Here is a 19,306-nt window from a genome sequence, read left to right on the forward strand (position 1 = left end):
GTGAGTTAGACGGACCGACTGAGATTCTCATCATGGAGGTTCTGTTTCCTCCTGGTTCTGTTCTGCAGCCTCATGGCGCCGTCCACATGTTAATCAGCTGTGATAAAAACCACATGGTTGCCATGGTTACAGCATCATGACAACTAAATATCGATCCAACTGTGAAGCTTCATTATAATCGTTTAAAGAAACAACAACTGAGAGGAAAAAATGTTTTTAATAAATGAACAGAAACTCAAACGGCCTAGTCCAAGTCCAAGACCTGCAGCCTGACAGAGATCTGATGACAGTCAGTAATTGGACCAGGTGCAGTGGACTCACCTGTCCAGGTGTTTCTGTCAGACTGAGATCTGCTGGGGAACATTTACTGACTGTTCAACATCCAGGTGAACAGGTTCAACAGGTGAACAGGTTCAACAGGTGAACAGGTTCAACAGGTGAACAGGAAGCTTGATGTTCATCTTGTCTCCAGGTGAGTCCAGGTCAGATAGATGACTCGGAGTTCTGACTCGGGTCATCATGATTCTTCCTGCAGCTCCAGGTGAGAACAGGTGAGCTGCAGGGGGCGGAGCCTCCTGGTCAGGAAGTCTCTGTCTCCTCGGATGAAGCGTCTCACCTCTGATGGAGACAGAACCGGATCAGAACCGGATCAGTCCTCTGGACCGGGTCCAACAGGTTCTGCTGAGTGTCCCTACCTGCTGAGCTCTGATTGGTCCGCTTCCTGCAGGTGAGGATGACCTGCTGCCCGATGACATCACCGCTGCAGAGGGACAGCAGGAAGTGCAGCAGGACGTCCTCAGTGTCTCCGTCTGTCCTCTGGAAGAGACGCACCAATCAGATCAGAGACTCACCTGACAGCCAATCAGAGAGCAGACAGCTACTGACCAGGCTCCGCCCCCCAGGGAACACCTGGACCTGACCTCTGACCCTGACCGCCCTCTGGAGCCCCGCCCACTGGGAATCAGCCAATCCCAGCGCAGCCTGGACCGGTTGCCCCGACAACCAGACATGAGCTTCAGCCGTCCCGTCATCCATCACCAACCTGGAGACAGAACCGGAACAACGGGTCAGAACCAGGACCAGGACCAGAACCAGAGGGCAGATGGTGCCAGGTTCTACCAGCACTGGAGCCAGAACCAGGTGACTGGGTCGGTACCACCTGGTTCTGGTTCTGTTCTCACCTGGCTGTGGCCCGGAAGGCGGCTGATCCACAGTGAGAGCTGCAGACCTGGAGAGGAAGAGGAGGAGGAAGAGGTTAGTGGTGGTACCACAGCAGGCCTGCAGGGGGCGACCAGCTGATCCTCAGCAGGTGAACTTTAACCTTTCAGCAGGTCAGGATGAGACTGAGAGACCAGATAGAAACAGAGGAACTAGAACAAACCCTGAGGAGATCAGGAAACTGATGATGAAGATAATAAAGAGCAACATTCAGCTTCTATAGACCACAGATCTAGAACAAACTACCAGAAAACTGATGATGAAGATATTAATGATCTTTGTTAGAAAATCTATAATCCACTAATCAGCTGGTTTTAACAGTGGAGATTAAATGACAGACTTTCAGCAGATGGAGGAGCCGCATTCAGCTTCTATCCACCACAGATCTAGAACAAACTACCAGAAAACTGCAGCACAGCTGAAACACTGAGTTCCTGTAAATCTAGACTAAAACCTGTCAGGTTCAAACCTCATTAATAACATAAAGAGTCAGATTTAATTTTACTCGTGAACAGAGACGTGTTTAGGGTTAGGGTTACGTGTTTCAGTTACAATCTCTTCCTGCTCTGAAGTTCGTCCTTCCTGTTGACTGAAACAGGATCTGCACTAAATCACATGAACGTTGCAGCTCTAAAGGCTGAGAGGCAAACAGCTTAATTCATTCCACAGCATTTAAATATCAGCTCCTGTCTTTAAGTCTCTGCAGGACTATGAGGTCTAGATCTCAATGGGGTTTACCTGATTAAATAAAGAAATAAAATATGACTATTAACATGACATTTATCTCTGCAGATTTTATCTCAGTGAGTCACAAACTTTGATCTTTTAGCCTTTAGTGTTTTTCCTGCCAGGTCATTTCTCAGTTTGACAAGTTTATAACTTCCTGCAGACAAAACTGACCTTCCAGAAACAGAATCTAACAGCCCTTAGATATAATGATTAGTATTTATATAGGTTTTTATTTTAATTCTATCCAAACCCTCCTGGTTAGAACCATAATAAATGAAACATTAATCAACATATTTATGATTAAACTCATCAAAATGTAACATTTGTTCAATTTTCCTGGAGATTTATTGAAAACTTTGTTATTTTCTGTTTTTATGATTAAATCACCTTGAAATGAGCAAAACTAATAAACTGATTAGTTTCAGCTTCTAATATTAATGTTGGCCATAAAAACCAAAATCCTCCCAGATTTTTCTACAGTCCAGTTTAGACAAACTAAACCAGTTGGAGCTCTGAACTGGTTTAGTGTCTGATTCCAGGTCAGGACTGGTTTCTCTGCCACCATCAATCCAAGGAGACTGACTAGTTAAAACAACAAACTTTGAATGTATTCACCGTCTCCACCCAACTGGCACACACCTTGCAACGAATCAAGCGCTCCCATCCCTTTCACTGCTCAAGCTTGAAACACCTTTGCTGACAATAATCTCTGTTCAGACAAACAACCTGAACTGAAACTTCCTCAAAGACACCATGATAGGAATGAACATTATTCATAAAATTAAAATAGATTTATTATCTGATGTTATGTTGTTCATGTGTTTGGAAACAAATTCATTGCACTGTTTGGAATATTATTTATTTATTTATTCACTGATAACTTACAAGTAAATTATTGAATCATTATTTGACAAACTAGTTAATTAGTTAAAGTTAAGATTAAGTTAAAGTTAAGATTAACTCATTGTGATCTGTAATTAATATTTCTCCTATTTATTTGTAGGTTTTCAACCTGCTCATGTGAACATGTTTGTTCAGAAAAAGAAAGGATAAATAAATAAATAAATAATAAAGTCACTGAGATGAATTGTTGCTGCGTCTCTTCAGAGGAAACTAGTTGTTTCAAGTTTGGGAAAAAGCTGAAGTGGCTAAAAAGAACAAAAACTTGATAAATCTGAACACAGAAACTCATCAGTGGCCAGAGAACAGCAGCACTGAGGAGCAGCAGATGATATCAGATTATAATCCCAGGCTTTAGTCTGGACCAATGACTAAAGCCTGGGACTGTGTGACCGGAACCAAATGAAGTGACCGGTCCATTTGGGTTCTTCTATCATACATTTATTGTTTTTAACCTGAAATTCAGATTATATCCATACCTCTGATTCACATTTATAGAAAAATCCCTTCAGTCCAACTGATCCAGGTTATCAGATTATTATCAGTGAGAATAAATCAATAAATCAATAAATCAATGTATTCTCACTGACAGTGTTTCTGTTTCTCTTTATTATTATTCAGACTTCCGTACATTTTATTACATCCAACTATTTCTACAAACTTCAACTATTTGTGCTAATTCATATATCAAACGTTCAGCTTATTCTGCAGATTTCTGCTATAACTTTTGCTAAATTTCACTATTTTACTTTTTGAAATATTTGTGTTTTTGTGCAAATTTCAGCCCCATTGAAATTCCACAAAATTCTGCTAAAATCTTCTGCTCTTTCACACTAACTACTTCTATTTACTTCAACCTAGAAACTCCATTCAACTTTTAAACAAGTCACCAGACTTTAAACTAGATTCAAATGTCTCAGCTTTATGATATATATATATATATATCTCGGTTTTTCCACAGTTTAAGTTTCATGCAGATATTTGATGTTTTCAGGTTTACAGTTTAATCCTCTAACTGCTGTTAAAGTCTGAACTTTAGTAACTGAACATTTTTTAACTTTTCATGTTTTTAACAAACAAAATGATGCTGTTCATACATATTTAACTGTACAGGAATAATTTATGCATTAAAACGTAGAATGTCTACTATATAGGAACTATTACTGTCATTGTTGCAGGTCTTTCTGTCAAACTCTTCTGGACTACAGACCCGTCACACCTTGTCCTAGACCTTCAGTGGATTTCTCTGTTTGCTCTGTTTCTATCTGTGTCAGCATTCTGCTTGTGTGTACATGCCTACTGGTTTTACTGGTTTTACTGGCTACAAAGGTCTTCTGCAAACTTTGATTTTAGGAATTCATATGTCAAAATGTTCTGCTTCTGCTAATTTATGCTTTTGTAGCTGTTTCACTTCTCAACCTTTTCAACTATTTCAGGTTCTTATGTTTTATTTTTCTATTTCCTTTCTGTAGATATTCGTTCTGTAGATATTTATTCTGTAGATATTCATTTTGTAGACATTCATTCTGTAGACATTCATTCTGCAGATATTCATTCTGTAGATATTCATCCTGTAGATATTCATTCTGTAGATATTCATCCTGTAGATATTCATTCTGTAGATATTCGTTCTATAGATATTCATTCTGTAGATATTCATTCTATAGATATTCATTCTGTAGATATTCATCCTGTAGATATTCATCCTGTAGACATTCATTCTGTAGATATTCATTCTGTAGATATTCATCCTGTAGATATTCATTCTGTAGATATTCATCCTGTAGATATTCACCCTGTAGATATTCATTCTGTAGATATTCATTCTGCAGATATTCATTCTGTAGATATTCATTCTGTAGATATTCATTCTGTAGATATTCATTTTGTAGACATTCATTCTGTAGACATTCATTCTGCAGATATTCATTCTGTAGATATTCATTCTGTAGATATTCATCCTGTAGACATTCATTCTGTAGATATTCATTCTGTAGATATTCATCCTGTAGATATTCATTCTGTAGATATTCATTCTGCAGATATTCATTCTGTAGATATTCATTCTGTAGATATTCATTCTGTAGATATTCATCCTGCAGATATTCATTCTGTAGATATTCATTCTGCAGATATTCATTCTATAGATATTCATTCTGTAGATATTCATTCTGTAGATATTCATTCTGTAGATATTCATTTTGTAGACATTCATTCTGTAGACATTCATTCTGCAGATATTCATTCTGTAGATATTCATTCTGTAGATATTCATCCTGTAGATATTCATCCTGTAGACATTCATTCTGCAGATATTCATTCTGTAGATATTCATCCTGTAGATATTCATTTTGTAGACATTCATTCTGTAGATATTCATTTTGTAGATATTCATCCTGTAGACATTCATTCTGTAGATATTCATTCTGTAGATATTCATTCTGTAGATATTCATTCTGTAGATATTCATTTTGTAGACATTCATTCTATAGATATTCATTCTGTAGATATTCATTCTGTAGATATTCATTCTGTAGATATTCATTTTGTAGACATTCATTCTGTAGACATTCATTCTGCAGATATTCATTCTGTAGATATTCATTCTGTAGATATTCATCCTGTAGACATTCATTCTGTAGATATTCATTCTGTAGATATTCATCCTGTAGATATTCATTCTGTAGATATTCATTCTGTAGATATTCATTCTGCAGATATTCATTCTGTAGATATTCATTCTGTAGATATTCATCCTGCAGATATTCATTCTGTAGATATTCATTCTGTAGATATTCATTCTGCAGATATTCATTCTGTAGATATTCATTCTGTAGATATTCATCCTGCAGATATTCATTCTGTAGATATTCATTCTGTAGATATTCATTCTGCAGATATTCATTCTATAGATATTCATTCTCTAGATATTCATTCTCATGACTTGTTTCATTAGGAACATCATTTTTTCTAGTTTAAATTAAACTTCTTGTTGTGAACATCTAGACCCAGATATTCATCAGTCTAGATCATTTCTCCAATGTTCTCATATTCTACTATTTTAAACACACTTGTGTGTGTTACCTGTGTGTGTCTGTGTTACATGTGTGTGTGTGTGTTACCTGTGTGTGTGTGTGTGTTACCTGTGTGTGTGTGTTACCTGTGTGTGTGTTACCTGTGTGTGTGTTACCTGTGTGTTTTGCCCCCCCTGGTGGCTGCAGCTCCACTGCAGCTGCAGGTGAAGGACACAGACCACATGACCTTTGACCTGGGCCTCAACAGTCTTGCTGGAGGCCCAGTGGGCCAGGTGCATGCTGGGAGCAGGGGGCAGGGCCAACCTGTAACCAGGAGCAACAGAGGGTCAGCAGCAGGTGAGTCCAGGTGAGTCCAGGTGAGTCTAGGTTTACCTGCTGGAGTCTCCCAGTGATGTCACTGTGACACAGCCAACAGGTGAGAGGCAGCAGTACACACCACCTGACCTGAGACACAGGTTAGAGGTTAAAGGTCAGGCTGGAGGTTAAAGGTCAGCTCCAGTGACCATGTTATCTACCTGGAGATCTTCCTGAGGAATCCTGACAGCAGCACCTGGTTACCTGGCAACAGACCTGGTGGGTAGGGGGCGTGGCTTAGGTCCAGGTACACACAGAGGCTCCGCCCACTCTGGTCACACACCGTGAGACGAACACCTGGAAACACCTGGTTACCAATGGATACCAGCTTCACCTGGACAGGTGAGTGTCATAGTTTTTACCTGAGGCTCCTCCCCTCCTGTCCATCAGACTGACCCTCTCTGTGACCCGACCCTGGAAGGTCACGACCTCTGACCTGAAACACAGAGACCAGGTGAAGCGGCTGCAGTTCCTCTGGTGGCCACAGGGGGCGACGCTGATACCTGCAGTCCAACACCTGGGAGACCGAGAGGACGGAGGGGGGCGGAGCCTGGAGAGAGAGAGAGAGACATCAGAACCAGATCCAGAACCAGAACCAGGCCTGGTGGGTCTACAGTGAGCCGTGACCCCCTGCTGCTCTTTAGTGTTTTGCCGATCGATCGGCCACCGATCAATCAGCTGATTTTATGTGTAACTATTTATTAGAAACATGTCAGCAGCAAAACAGACATGAAGGAAAAACATTATTTTGTACCTCAGTATTTTAACAAGCTGGAAAAGGAAGAAACTCATAAACTCTGATTATTATTACATCAAATAAAAAATAAACATTAATTAATTTTACATTTGATCAAACCACATTGGCGCTGTGGGAGACGGCTGCCTCTCCAGTAGCTCTACAGTTTTTAGTTTTTAGCTTTTTTCTTAAACTTCTTAAGTTGCTGTGTGTGCTCTTTATTTATCCCATGGATAATTTCAAACCAAATACGCAACCAGGAGACTTTTTTCTCACTTATTCAAGAGAGGAACTGCTGGACTGGAGAACAATGGGACAAGCCGGCATAAGGCACAACATTCCGGTGGAGCTGAGGAGGAGACCGAGGGGCTGCAAGGCTGGGGCTAAACTGAAGGCCAAGCTAGTGGACAATAGGAGGCTATACAAGCCATCGATTCCCACTGTGATCATGGGGAATGTGAACTCGCTGCCGAACAAGATCGATGAGCTGTCTGCACTGAACAACCAGCGGATCTACAGAGAGAGCAGCTTGTTCATCTTTACAGAGACATGGCTAAACCACCTCGTGCTGGATGCTAACGTGGACCTGCCAGGATTCACCGCTGTGAGGGCTGATAGGGACACGAAAGCGAGTGGTAAAAGAAAAGGTGGGGGACTCATCATGTATGTGAACAACCGATGGTGTAACCCAGGACATATCACTGTAAAGACTGTTTGGTGTTGCCGGGACCTGGACCTACTAGCCGTTAGCCTGCGGCCATACTACCTGCCGAGGGAGTTTAGTCACGTGATCTCCATCTGCGTTTACATCCCACCGAGAGCGGACGCTACCACTGCATGTGAAAAAATCCACTCTGTCACAGCAAGGCTACAGACACAACATCCTGACGCTTTTATTATAATTTCTGGGGACTTCAATCATGTGACTTTGGACTCTACTTTGGCCACTTTCCACCAAGCTGTTGACTGCCACACTAGGAATAACAGGACAATCGACCTCCTGTATGCCAATGTGAGGGATGCATACAGAGCAACACCCCTGCCCCCACTAGGGAAGTCAGATCACAACCTCGTTCACTTACAGCCACTGTACACCCCCCTGGTCCAAAAGCAGCCTATAACATCCCGCTCCATCAGGAGGTGGTCCCCTGAGATGGAGAGTGCTCTGAGAGACTGTTATAACACCACGGACTGGGATGCACTGTTCAGCCCGCATAGCAAGGACATAGAGGGGCTCACACACTGCCTGACGGACTATCTGAACTTCTGTGCAGATGTGGTATCCCCTGCCAAGACTGTCCGCTGTTACCCTAATAACAAGCCATGGGTAACGCGGGAAGTCAAAACTGTCCTCAATAAGAAGAAGGCTGCCTTCAGGAGAGGAGACAGGGAGGCCATGAAGGCAGCACAGCAGGAGGTGAAACAGTGTGTGAGGGAAGCAAAAGACAGTTACAGGAGAAAGGTGGAGCAGAAGCTGAGAGAGAACAACATGAAGGAGGTCTGGGAAGGTGTGAGGACCATCACTGGCCTCAACACAAAGACCAGAGTCGTTGGGGGAACAATGGAGAGGGCAAACGAACTGAACAACTTCTTCAACAGGTTCAACCAGTCCATGGCCCCCCAACCCCCTCTCTCACTGCAGCCACCCCTGCTCCTTACCACACACCTCCCCCCAGACAACACTACACTGACAACCCCCCCACACACCTCAGCACAACCCCCGCCCCACATCACCACAGACCAGGTCAGAGAACAGCTGAGGAAGCTCAAGCCCAGGAAAGCAGCAGGGCCGGACCAGGTGTGTCCAAGGCTGCTGAAGACCTGCGCTACTGAACTGGGAGAGCCACTACAGCGGATCTTCAACCTCAGCCTGCAGCTAAGGGAAGTGCCCACCCTCTGGAAGACATCCTGCATCGTCCCAGTGCCCAAGAAGAACAGGCCCAGCGAGCTGAATGACTTTCGGCTCGTGGCACTTACTTCACACCTGATGAAGACGTTGGAGCGGCTCTTCCTCGGCCTCCTCAGACCCCAGGTGGAACATGCCCAGGATCTCCTGCAATTCGCCTACCAGTCAGATGTTGGTGTGGAGGATGCCATCCTCTACCTGCTGCACCGGGCCCACTCCCACCTGGATAAGGGCAGCGGCACGGTGAGGATCCTTTTTTTGGACTTCTCCAGTGCCTTTAATACAATCCAGCCCCTTCTGCTCCAGGATAAACTAAACAGCATGGGAGTAGACCCGCACCTGGTCACCTGGATCCATAGTTACCTCACCAACAGGCCGCAGTATGTCAGGCTGAAGGACACCGTGTCTGACACTGTGGTCAGCAGCACAGGAGCCCCCCAGGGCACAGTGCTGGCCCCTCTTCTCTTCACCCTGTACTCCTCTGACTTCCACTACAACTCGGAGCTGTGTCACATACAGAAGTATGCTGATGACACAGCCATAGTCGGATGTATCAGGGACGACAGAGAGGAGGAGTATCGCTGTCTGGTGAGGGACTTTGCTCTCTGGTGCCACACAAACCACCTGGAACTCAACACCGCTAAGACGAAGGAGCTGGTTATAGACTTTGGGAGGTCCAGACCAAAGCCGAGACCAGTCGCATTAGAGGGAACTGAGGTTGAGGTCGTGGACTCCTACAAATACCTCGGGCTGTGGCTGGACAGTAAACTGGATTGGTCAAAACACACTAGCCACCTGTATGGGAAAGTGCAGAGCAGGATGTACTTCCTGAGGAGACTGCGGTCCTTTAACATCTGCAGCAAACTGCTCTGGATGTTCTACCAGTCTGTGATTGCCAGTGTCCTCTTCTACACCGCGGTGTGCTGGGGAGGCAGCATATCCAAGAAGGACACGTCCAGACTGGACAAACTGACCAGGCGTGCCGGCTCTGTGGTCGGCATGAAGCTGGACTCTCTGGTGACGGTGGCAGAGGCGAGGACACTGAACAAACTGCTGGACATCATGAACGACAGCAGCCACCCTCTACACGCCGTCATCAGCAGCCAGAGGAGCCGGTTCAGTGACAGACTGCTGCTTCCCAAGTGCCGGACCAATAGATTTAAGAACTCTTTTGTCCCCCATGCCTTCAGACTGTACAATTCCTCATTGGGGGGGGGGGGGGGGAGGTGACACAGGACAGAGGATGGAAGGAGTAGTGACCCCTTGTATTTTTCTCCATACTTATCAGGTCAAACCACATAGTGCAATACGATATCACTGGTCAATCTATCCGCCAAATTCTTATATTTATTTTGTGTTGTATTTATATTCATTTATATTCTTATATTCTATATTCTTATTCCTTGTTTCTTGCATAATTTAAGGTTTTTCTTGCATAATTTAAGGTTTTGGTTACTCACATTTGGTGTGTACCTTAGTATTTAATTTGTATTTTGTATTCTTTTGCACTTTACTTACTGTGTGTTAACTTTGTTTTTTGCCTGGGAGCTGCTGGTAACTTCAGTTTCCTGAGGGAGTCTTCCCAAGGGATCAATAAAGTACAAGTCTAAGTCTAAGTCTAAGTCTGATCTTGTTTACATGTCTAAATATAAACATCTACACATTAATAAGCGTTAGCCTCAGTTTACACATTAGTGCTAACGCTCAAACATATTTCTATATCTTGTGAAAATAACCTCCTTATATTTCCTTTAAATTGTATTTTGACTTTAATTCCTTATTTAACTTGTTCCATAATTTCTCCTCATGAACTGAAATACAGAAACTCTTGTTGTTCATAAACTATAAATCTTTAAGTTTTATCTCTAATAAAAACATGCTCTATATGATCTCAGGCAGAAGTTTATTACATCCCTTAAACATAAGTTGAGTTATTTTAAATTCCACCAGATCTTCAAATTTAAGAGTTTTAGATTTTAATAATAACAGGTTTATTTTCTCATAATAACCAACATTATTTATGACTCTAATGTTTCTGTAAGATACTCAGTGGATATAATTAATTTTGTAATTAATTCCCCAAACCTCTGAACAATATGTTATATATGGCAAAATCAGAGTATGAGGTGATTTATTATTAAATAAATATATTTAATAAATCCTGGATAAAGCTAGAATATTTCTGGCTTCAGCCAGGATTGATTTGCTTTAACTCAGTTTATTCTGTAAATGTTTAATTTGAGTTTTCCAACTGATTTTGTTAATTATTCTGAGAAACTTATTAACATAAATAAACCATGTCTAGAGTTACATCTGCCTGAACTTGAATTTCAGTATTTTTGTAACAATTTCCAACAACAAAGATTTCAGTCCAAATTTAGTGATTTATTGTCAAACCGTTTCTTTAATTTACTGATTTCTGAGGCGACTATGGAAAGTTTTCATCAGAGACTAGAATATTTGTGTCGTCAGCAAAGAACACAAATTTTGATCCAGTGACCCCTCGGTACCAGGGGCGATTCTAGACACAAGCATCACAAGATCATGACAAAAACCTCGCAACAGCGTTCCAGAGGCTCAGAGAGAAAGGTTTTGCCCTTAATAAAGATAAGTGTGAGTTCAACAAATCTAGGCTGGAATTTTTTTGATTCATCTTCCAAGCTGGTGGCATATCTGCCGATCCAAAGAAAGTCGCTGCAATCAAGGAAGCTAGCGCGCCGGAAAACCCCACCGAGGTGAGAAGCCTGCTAGGCATGGCGACATACTGCTCATGTTTCTTTAAAGACTTTGCTTCTATTTCAGCACCACTTTGTGAACTTACCAAGAAAGGCACACAATGGTGCTGGGGTTCAATCCCAGCAAAAGCCCTGCAAAACCTGAAAGACAGCTTAACCAGTGAGACTGTGATGTCATATTTTGACCCTTACAAAGACACAGAATTGGCCGTAGACTGAAGCCCTGTTGGCCTTGGAGCTATTCTTTATCAACTTGGAAAGGAAAGAGAGACACACTATAGCATAAGCTAGCCACGATCTAAGTGACGTTAAGAGACGCTATACTCACAAACGGAACGAGAAACATTGGCAATAGTATGGAGCTGTGAACATTTCCACCTGTATCTGTATGGACATCCTTTCACTTTAGTTACTGACCACAAAGCGCTGGAAGTAATTTGGACCAACCCTCGTTCAAAACCACCTGCAAGAATCGAACGATGGGGACTAAAGCTTCAACCATACAACCTTCGAGAAGTCTACAGGAAAGGGACGGATAAACCAGCCGACTACATGCCAGACATCTGATCCCTATACGGACCGGAAACCACACAACAGCAACAAAGGTAAAGAGTATCTTAACTTCCTGGCACAACATGCCACAAAGCCATGACTTTAACTGACATCAAAGAGGCAACACTCACAGAGACAGTCCTACAAAAGGATGTTGCACAACTAAGAGACAACACCTGGACCAAGTCAAGGATGACTCACAAGACATCACCATTCTACAAAAGTACAAGCAAATCTGCAACGATTGGATGACATTCTTTTTCGTGGCACTAGAATCGTCATCCCCTCAGGTCTGGAGGACAGAGAACTACAATTAGCCAACGAGGGACACCAAGGAATCATCAAGACAAAGACATTGGTCAGGTGTCTGTCATTACGCAATAGCCAGCCCCACCCACTCCTCACAACTTCTCCTGGGCTGACTACTGACCAGTTCTCTGTCTAACAGGTCCGGAAAATCTCTGAGACCTGGGTATTACCCTAAAAGAGATCTATGAGAGATAATCTGTTCAAACTGGTGGCGAAAGCGATTCGTCTAGCTCTAACTACCTCCGATCCAGAAGTTACGACCCTTTACAGTTAAGAAACAATCAGCTGAGTAGCCCTCGCAGCTGCATAATTCCAATAACCACTTCTGTTAACGGTAGCTCGCTTTCTAAAATATAACTCGCTCTTGGAACCGGCTAGATTAAGTTTAGTGACTAGGATATAAGTCCCAGGGTCATTATTTACACTCACCAAAGGAAATTATGAAGCCACCTATTTCCTGGAATCATGTACATTAGTTTTACCTCAATTAAAAGAACGGAAAAATGATCAAATGACTCAATTAATTCCAATGTCCACCAACCTCATTAGAATTTTATAGTATAAATTTATTAAGCAAGCTTAAGCAGGGATATGTGACATACAAATCAGTAATCAATTGTATATAATTCAAGAGCAGTATAATAAAATCCACATGTATAACCATATTATCCTGTCTCTTTTCTCTAACCTATGTCGCAAGTTCTGAGATCGAATTTTTAGGGAGCAGGTTCAACTCACACCCAGTTGTTAATGGATCTTTAGCAACAGGAACATCCAGAAGTCTTGGTCAGAGTCTTTGTCCTTATGTGGAAAAATCCTCCTTAGAATAGATGCAAAGCAGAACTGGTCCAAATCCTTCGAAAACCCAGCTCTTTTATCCCTCCGGGATCTTTGTCTTTTCTCCAAGTCTGTTGCAAAGTTTGAGATTGATGGGTGAGGCAGGGCCGACGATCAAATCAGGAACCCGGGCTTTGGCGGTCGGATCTTGTCCCTTCTTGGCGGCGTGAAGTTTCAACTCTTCCCGTGGATCAGAGGTGCGGTCCGTTGCTGTTTCTTAATCTGCTTCTCCGTGTTGACTCTCTTTCAGCGCCGCGGACTAAGAACCCCTCCTTCCTCTTTTCAGTGCGCCTTTATACTTTCCCTTCCCATATGTGTGTATGGAGCACTTTGGTCTACGTGACTTCCTGAACATCTGCTGAGTTTCACAGGAAACCCCGACGGCCCCTCCTGTCTGCCGAATATTGTGGAAAGCCCCGTCCTTCCCCAACTTGTTGATCTTAGCTAAACGCACCGCACCACCCATCCTGTGCTTCCTGGCCATCTGTTCAGAATTGCTTGCGACATTTCCTGACAGCAGGACCTCACCCATAAATTCCTCTTTCTTTCTCTAACTCACTATATTATCTGTTACTAATCATTAAACACATTCAACTTGTATTAAAACATCACAACTTTGATATTCATTATGAATTAATCACATTTTTCACTTATTATAAATCATCAAACATAATCATTTCATTGTTGTTGTCGTTACAGATCATTATTCAGAAATACATTTCAGAATGTTATTCAGTGATTACTCAGTGATTACTTATACCCATATCGTACATATACAAATTCAATTATTATTATAATCAAATCACAAGATTGCTGTATTTCTCTCAGGCCCTCATGCACCTTTTCTGCGTGTACCTGGAAAGATCTCACAACCCCATGCCAGTTTTCTTGACACAGGTCGAAAGCATGGTTCCCTAACATGGACCAAAAAGCAGAGCTTGTAGTTAAGAACTGTTTAGCCTGTCAGCCAAACACCCCAGTAACCTTGAGCCCCTCCGAATGTCAGAACCACCAGAATCACCGTGGCGTACAATCAGCGCTGATTTCTATAGCCACTGAGTTCTTGCTAGTTATAATGGAGGAGTACTCACGCTATCCAATAGCTGAGGCTGTTGGGTCTATTTAGCAAACACTGTTATTCCTGTCCTAGACAAATATTTTCAATGTTTGGGATTCCCTTCAACAGTGAACATTTTTCAAAGTTTCTGACAGACATGGGCTGCCAGCACAGGAAGATGACATCTCTATGGCCTCAAGCAAACAGAAGAGCAGAGCTTTCATGTGTTCATTGGGAAAAGCAGTCAGAGTCTCAATGCCAAGGTATCACATGGCAGCAGACATTAAACACATTTCTCTGTGAGTATGTGTTTACTCATGGAGGAATGTGTAAACACTCCTCATCGTTCATAGTACCACTATGTGGTACTATGTGGAGAACCGCTCTACCCCACATAGCTCCACCAAAGCATCTCCAGCAGAGCTCATGTCCAGTAGAAGATCTACACAAAGATTCAAATCTTCTCTAACGTTGTGACCAGGTGATCAGAAACCGAGACCGGACTGCAAAGGCAAACATTAGACTTAATGCAGATGTACGTCATTGTGTCAAGCCCAACACTCTCAAAACTGACGACACCGAACTGTACCGACAACCGAAACGCAGCAAGCTGGCAGCATCCTACAACAGTGACCCCTAACCTGTAACCTTCACGGCTCCATGGTTACAGCCAGAAACAATCGACATGCGATCACAATAAACTCCTCCTTCTTCATAAAGATCAGTGCCAGTGTCCAACATTCTTCACCTGATTCTGGAAATGAAGATACAGACGTTACTGTTCCCCACCACCAGTCCAGCCCAAACGACACCACAGACGCCTATCGGACTTAAATACCTGTGAGGAGGCTTGAAAGGATTTAAGGACTATAATTTTATCAATGCATTACTTCAACAGTTTGTGTTCAACAGTAATTGAGGGCTAATTTACATTCTGACATAGCAGATCACACCAAATAAAGCACTTGATTGGTTTTTTCTCTCAGCTCTAGATAGCAGTGCTGCTTTGTGTTGATTTGTTTAGAAATGGTGCCGTTATGGTCGTCATGGAGTTGTGATGCGTCTCAACACTGAAGGACATTTTGTTTACGACAGAAGTAAAAAAAAAAAAAAAAAAAAAAACTAAGGCTGTTTTAAAATGAGAAATTGCTTGGTAAAAAAAAGGAGTGATGTAATGTAAACAGTGATGCTTATGCATTTATGTTACAGACTGTCAGTGAACGCACCAGGAGAAAGACTGAGAGCCAAGTGTGTTACAGAGAACAGAAAACATCGAGACAGATTGTAACCATTATTGCTGTATGAGAAGCATTTCGTCTAACTTGACCAGTAAAGCAACATCAACTCCAATCCAGTTTATTTCTTTATAAATGTGTAAACATCACATTTATGTCTTTCATTCATTTGGAGGAGATCAGATCTACAGTTAGAGGATGTGTTGAAACAGGGAACCCAAACATCTGGAGACCAAGATCTACTTTTTCTGTCACCTGAGATCCTGATGACACCAAGAACCTGAGGCCAGCAGGTCTCAGTCAGTTATGGCAGATCTGAACTTTGACCTCAATATGAGAAACTTCAGCCTGACAGCAGGAACCACAGAGCTCTGAAGGTTAAAGCCACATCTTGTGATGTTAGGATATTTTTCCTCCAACAGGATCCAGAGGAATCAGCTCAGATGTTGGATTTTATTTTAATGTTATTTAATGTTGCTCCTCATTTTCCACAGTGGAGCTAGAAAGGTTGATAAAGGTTATTATTTTGGAGAAAGTTTCATCAACATCAATATTTTATTTCGTCGTTAAGAACGCCCGTTGCCGTGGCAACCGTCTGCGCCCCGCAAGACGAGCAGAGATTACGTTAAAAACATAACATTCAGCTCGTTATGATATCAGGTTTTCAGACTTTATATTTATTTCTCGATTATTAATCAGCTTAATAATCGCTTAGTGAAGGATGATTAATTTAAACTCCTGCTCTGATAGTCAGTCGGTATCTGAGTCCCTTTTTTTTTATCATTGAACGGAAACGTACCAAGTTGCCCAACACCTTGTTGAAACAATAATTACAGAGATTATTAATTTGAACAGGTTTTGTTTTTTTATTTTTATTCTTTAATAAAGTTGAAATCGTTTTGGATCTTTGGATAAGAGCATCAGAAGAGGAAGTTCTGGTTTCAGCCTCTTGGCGTTCAGTTTGATCGACGTATTGATTATCTCTGTATTAAAACATTTTGTGATATCTGGCAGCCATTTATATCTTACATAGAAACAGTTTCAGCAGATAAATTTATGTAAAGGTCAAATGTTTCTTGTTTCATTTATGCACAAACCTTAACTGACATATGAACAAAAGGTGGATTAGATCTGGAGTAGGAGGGATTTCTGGTGTGTGTGTGTGTGTGTGTGTGTGTGTGTGTGTGGGTGTGTGTGTGTGTAAAACAACAACCCTTTGATGAAAATAAAAACATTCATTATGTTCTAACATAAATAATAATCTTTTTAAACTTTTTAAAATCTATTTATATTAAATTAAAGTCCATTTAATGCCCTCTCTTCCCCCTCAACATCAGCCACTGACTCCAGTTACACTCCCCTGGAGTCGGGTCTGACCAGAACCAGAACCAGAACCAGGTTACCTGAGTCCAGGTGTGCGGCAGCAGCAGGGGTCGGGTCAGAGTATGGATCCTCCAATCAGGTCGCACCTGGAGGGAGGAGTCAGCATGAAGCTCCACCTCCTTCTGCCCAGCAACGCTGCAACCAATCAGAACACTGGAATCCTGTTGGACACACAGAGGACCAATCAGCTGCAGGCGGGACAGGAAGCAGATACCAGAGTGAATAAACCATGAAGAGCTCCAGAACCAGAACCAGGTAACCAGTAGAACCAGTCCAGAGGGAACCATCCATCAGGTGTTTTACCTGAGTGTTTGGTGCTGTGAGTCTGTAGACGGATCCAGGCTGGAGGAGAGGAAACCATCGAGATGAAACACCTGAGAACTGCAGCAGCACCTGGAGACACAGAGAGAGTAGAGGCATCAGGTAAACACCTGGTGGTCGTCCAGGTAACCGTCAGGTAACCTCCTCTCTCTCCTCCTCACCTTCTCCTCCCTCCCTGGCTCCGCCTCCTTCTCCACCATTGGCTGGTTCTTCGGGTCCCGCCCCCAGCTGACCACTGGACCAATCAGCAAAGCCGTAGCAGAGAAGCCCAACTGAAGCCCCGCCCCCTCATCACTGCCACCAATCACTGTGTTCCTCCAGGCCACGCCTCCTTTAGACTCCACCCTAATCACCATGGAGATGCAGGGACGGGGGGGCTCCCCCTCCTCATGAGCTGTTACCATGGCAACGGAGGAGGAGAGCTCTTCATCACATCGTCTTTTCTTCAGACATGAGCCTTCATCATCACCTTCCTCTTCCTCCCTCTGGAGGTTGTCACTTCCTGGCTCCGCCCCACTCATCCTCAGGTGTGTTGCCATGGTAACAGAGGGGCTCAGGATGATCAGGTGATCCAGAGAGAACTGCAGGTAAACTCTATAGAAACAGGTAGAGTCACAAACACCTGACTGAGGTTGCTGGTCAGATTCCCCTGCAGCTCTGAGCATGCTCAGTAGCGCCCCCTGCTGGTTCTGGTACCAGACATGAACCGGGTCAGAACCAGCTGGTTCCAGTACCTGCTGGTTCTATTGGAGATGAAGCCGTTCTGGTCCAGGTGTCGGCAAGACGGGAACTCTGATTGGAGGAACCGCTCCGTTACCATGGTGAAGCTCCGCACACACACCAGGCTGCCTGAAACACACACACACACACAGGGAGACAAAGGGTCGGTTCTGGACCTCCACAGTGAATGACCCGGTTCTGGTCCGGTTCTCCATGATGGTTGGATTCACTCAGCAGTTTAACATCATTGTTACGGTGCAACCAGTAAGGCACAAGGACAAAGGCATATATGAAAAAATATTTTCTATTTATTTTTCAAAAAGTCTTAACAAAAGCCTTTCAACAACAAATCTAAAAAATATAACGAATTGGGCCCAAAAGAAATCAACTAAGGCAGACCTAGCTCAGGATAACAGACCAAAAACTGACCTCACAATGAACACATGAATTTATACACAGAGATGACACAGACAAACAATGATAACTCATTCATTTGACGACACCACAACTATAAAAACAAAACAAATAACACCAAAATATTGAGCAGCTGTGCTGTTAGTAGAGACTCTTCATCATCAAGTCCTGCTTCCAGCAGCCTGATGGTTTGTTCCACTTCCTGGTTTTTGCCTTTCAACCTCAGCAAAACAAAGTAGTTCATGATTCACAGAAACAAAAGGAGTTTATTAAATGTGTGCATCCATAATAGTAAACAACCTCATGCAATAAACACAAAAAGAGTGAAATTATAAATATATTGTGTGAAAACATTGAAATAAATACTAACACTGGGGAACAGATGGAGGAACCTCCACAATCATCATCATCATCATCAGTAAAATGTTTCAGTGTCTGATGGAGGAAGCAGCTCTACAGGTTTTATCTCCATCAGAGGATCAAAGATCAACCAGCTGATAATCTGACAGATTAATTTATTATTATGACAGGATTAATAATCTGCTTCTGACTTAATGATGTCAGTGAATTAAACTGGATTTTTTCTGATCTCTGCTGATGGTTTTTCACTTCATTCCTGTTAGATAAAGGGTCTGATGAATGAATGAATGAATGAATGAATGAATGATCATGAAATCATGTTGGGTTTATAACCCAGTAGAACCAGATCAGCTGGTTAAACCAAACTGGGTCCAGTTAGAGACTCTGAACTGGACCTGAAGATGGTGTGTGTTACTGTGTGTGTGTAGACGTGTGTGTGGTTCCTACCGATCCAGGCGGTGTTGAAGGCCGACCTCTGACCTCCATCCTCCTGCTCTGTGGTTTC

General features: G+C 42.6%; 1 protein-coding gene across 3 annotated transcripts; it reads right to left on the minus strand.

The window, feature by feature from the left end:
- Positions 1-198: 198 nt before the first annotated feature.
- LOC116732266 (CST complex subunit CTC1-like) lies at positions 199-17,782 on the minus strand. 3 transcript variants are annotated; one of them, XM_032582320.1, is made up of 12 exons: positions 17,469-17,782; positions 17,290-17,379; positions 17,073-17,147; positions 6,740-6,786; positions 6,599-6,672; positions 6,398-6,533; positions 6,255-6,326; positions 6,038-6,185; positions 1,182-1,228; positions 886-1,042; positions 696-816; positions 199-618 (listed from the first exon to the last, which is right to left on the minus strand). In XM_032582320.1, the coding sequence occupies exons 1-12, from the start codon at positions 17,709-17,711 to the stop codon at positions 518-520; spliced, it is 1,311 nt and encodes a 436-aa protein (XP_032438211.1). In that variant the 5' UTR covers positions 17,712-17,782; the 3' UTR covers positions 199-517. The 3 variants fall into 3 exon arrangements, 2 of the variants coding, with proteins under 2 accessions (XP_032438211.1, XP_032438210.1); XM_032582319.1 differs by having other exon boundaries at positions 17,007-17,147; XR_004341751.1 differs by lacking the exons at positions 199-618; positions 696-816; positions 6,038-6,185; ... (5 more) ...; positions 17,290-17,379; positions 17,469-17,782 and having other exon boundaries at positions 923-1,042; positions 1,182-6,024.
- Between the last annotated feature and the right edge of the window lie 1,524 nt (positions 17,783-19,306).

The sequence above is a fragment of the Xiphophorus hellerii genome, chromosome 14, assembly GCF_003331165.1.
Source record: "Xiphophorus hellerii strain 12219 chromosome 14, Xiphophorus_hellerii-4.1, whole genome shotgun sequence".
NCBI lineage: Eukaryota > Metazoa > Chordata > Actinopteri > Cyprinodontiformes > Poeciliidae > Xiphophorus > Xiphophorus hellerii.

What these genes read in the sequence shown, in the direction of transcription:
- LOC116732266 (XM_032582319.1), bottom strand. Translation starts at nt 17,711, where the DNA reads ATGGTAACAGCTCATGAGGAGGGGGAGCCCCCCCGTCCCTGCATCTCC. An exon ending in TTCCTCAGGAAGATCTCCAG is followed by an intron (nt 6,327 to 6,397) that starts GTAGATAACATG and finishes CCTGTGTCTCAG; the next exon opens with GTCAGGTGGTGTGTACTGCT. An exon ending in GACCAATCAGAGCTCAGCAG is followed by an intron (nt 619 to 695) that starts GTAGGGACACTC and finishes TGTCTCCATCAG; the next exon opens with AGGTGAGACGCTTCATCCGA.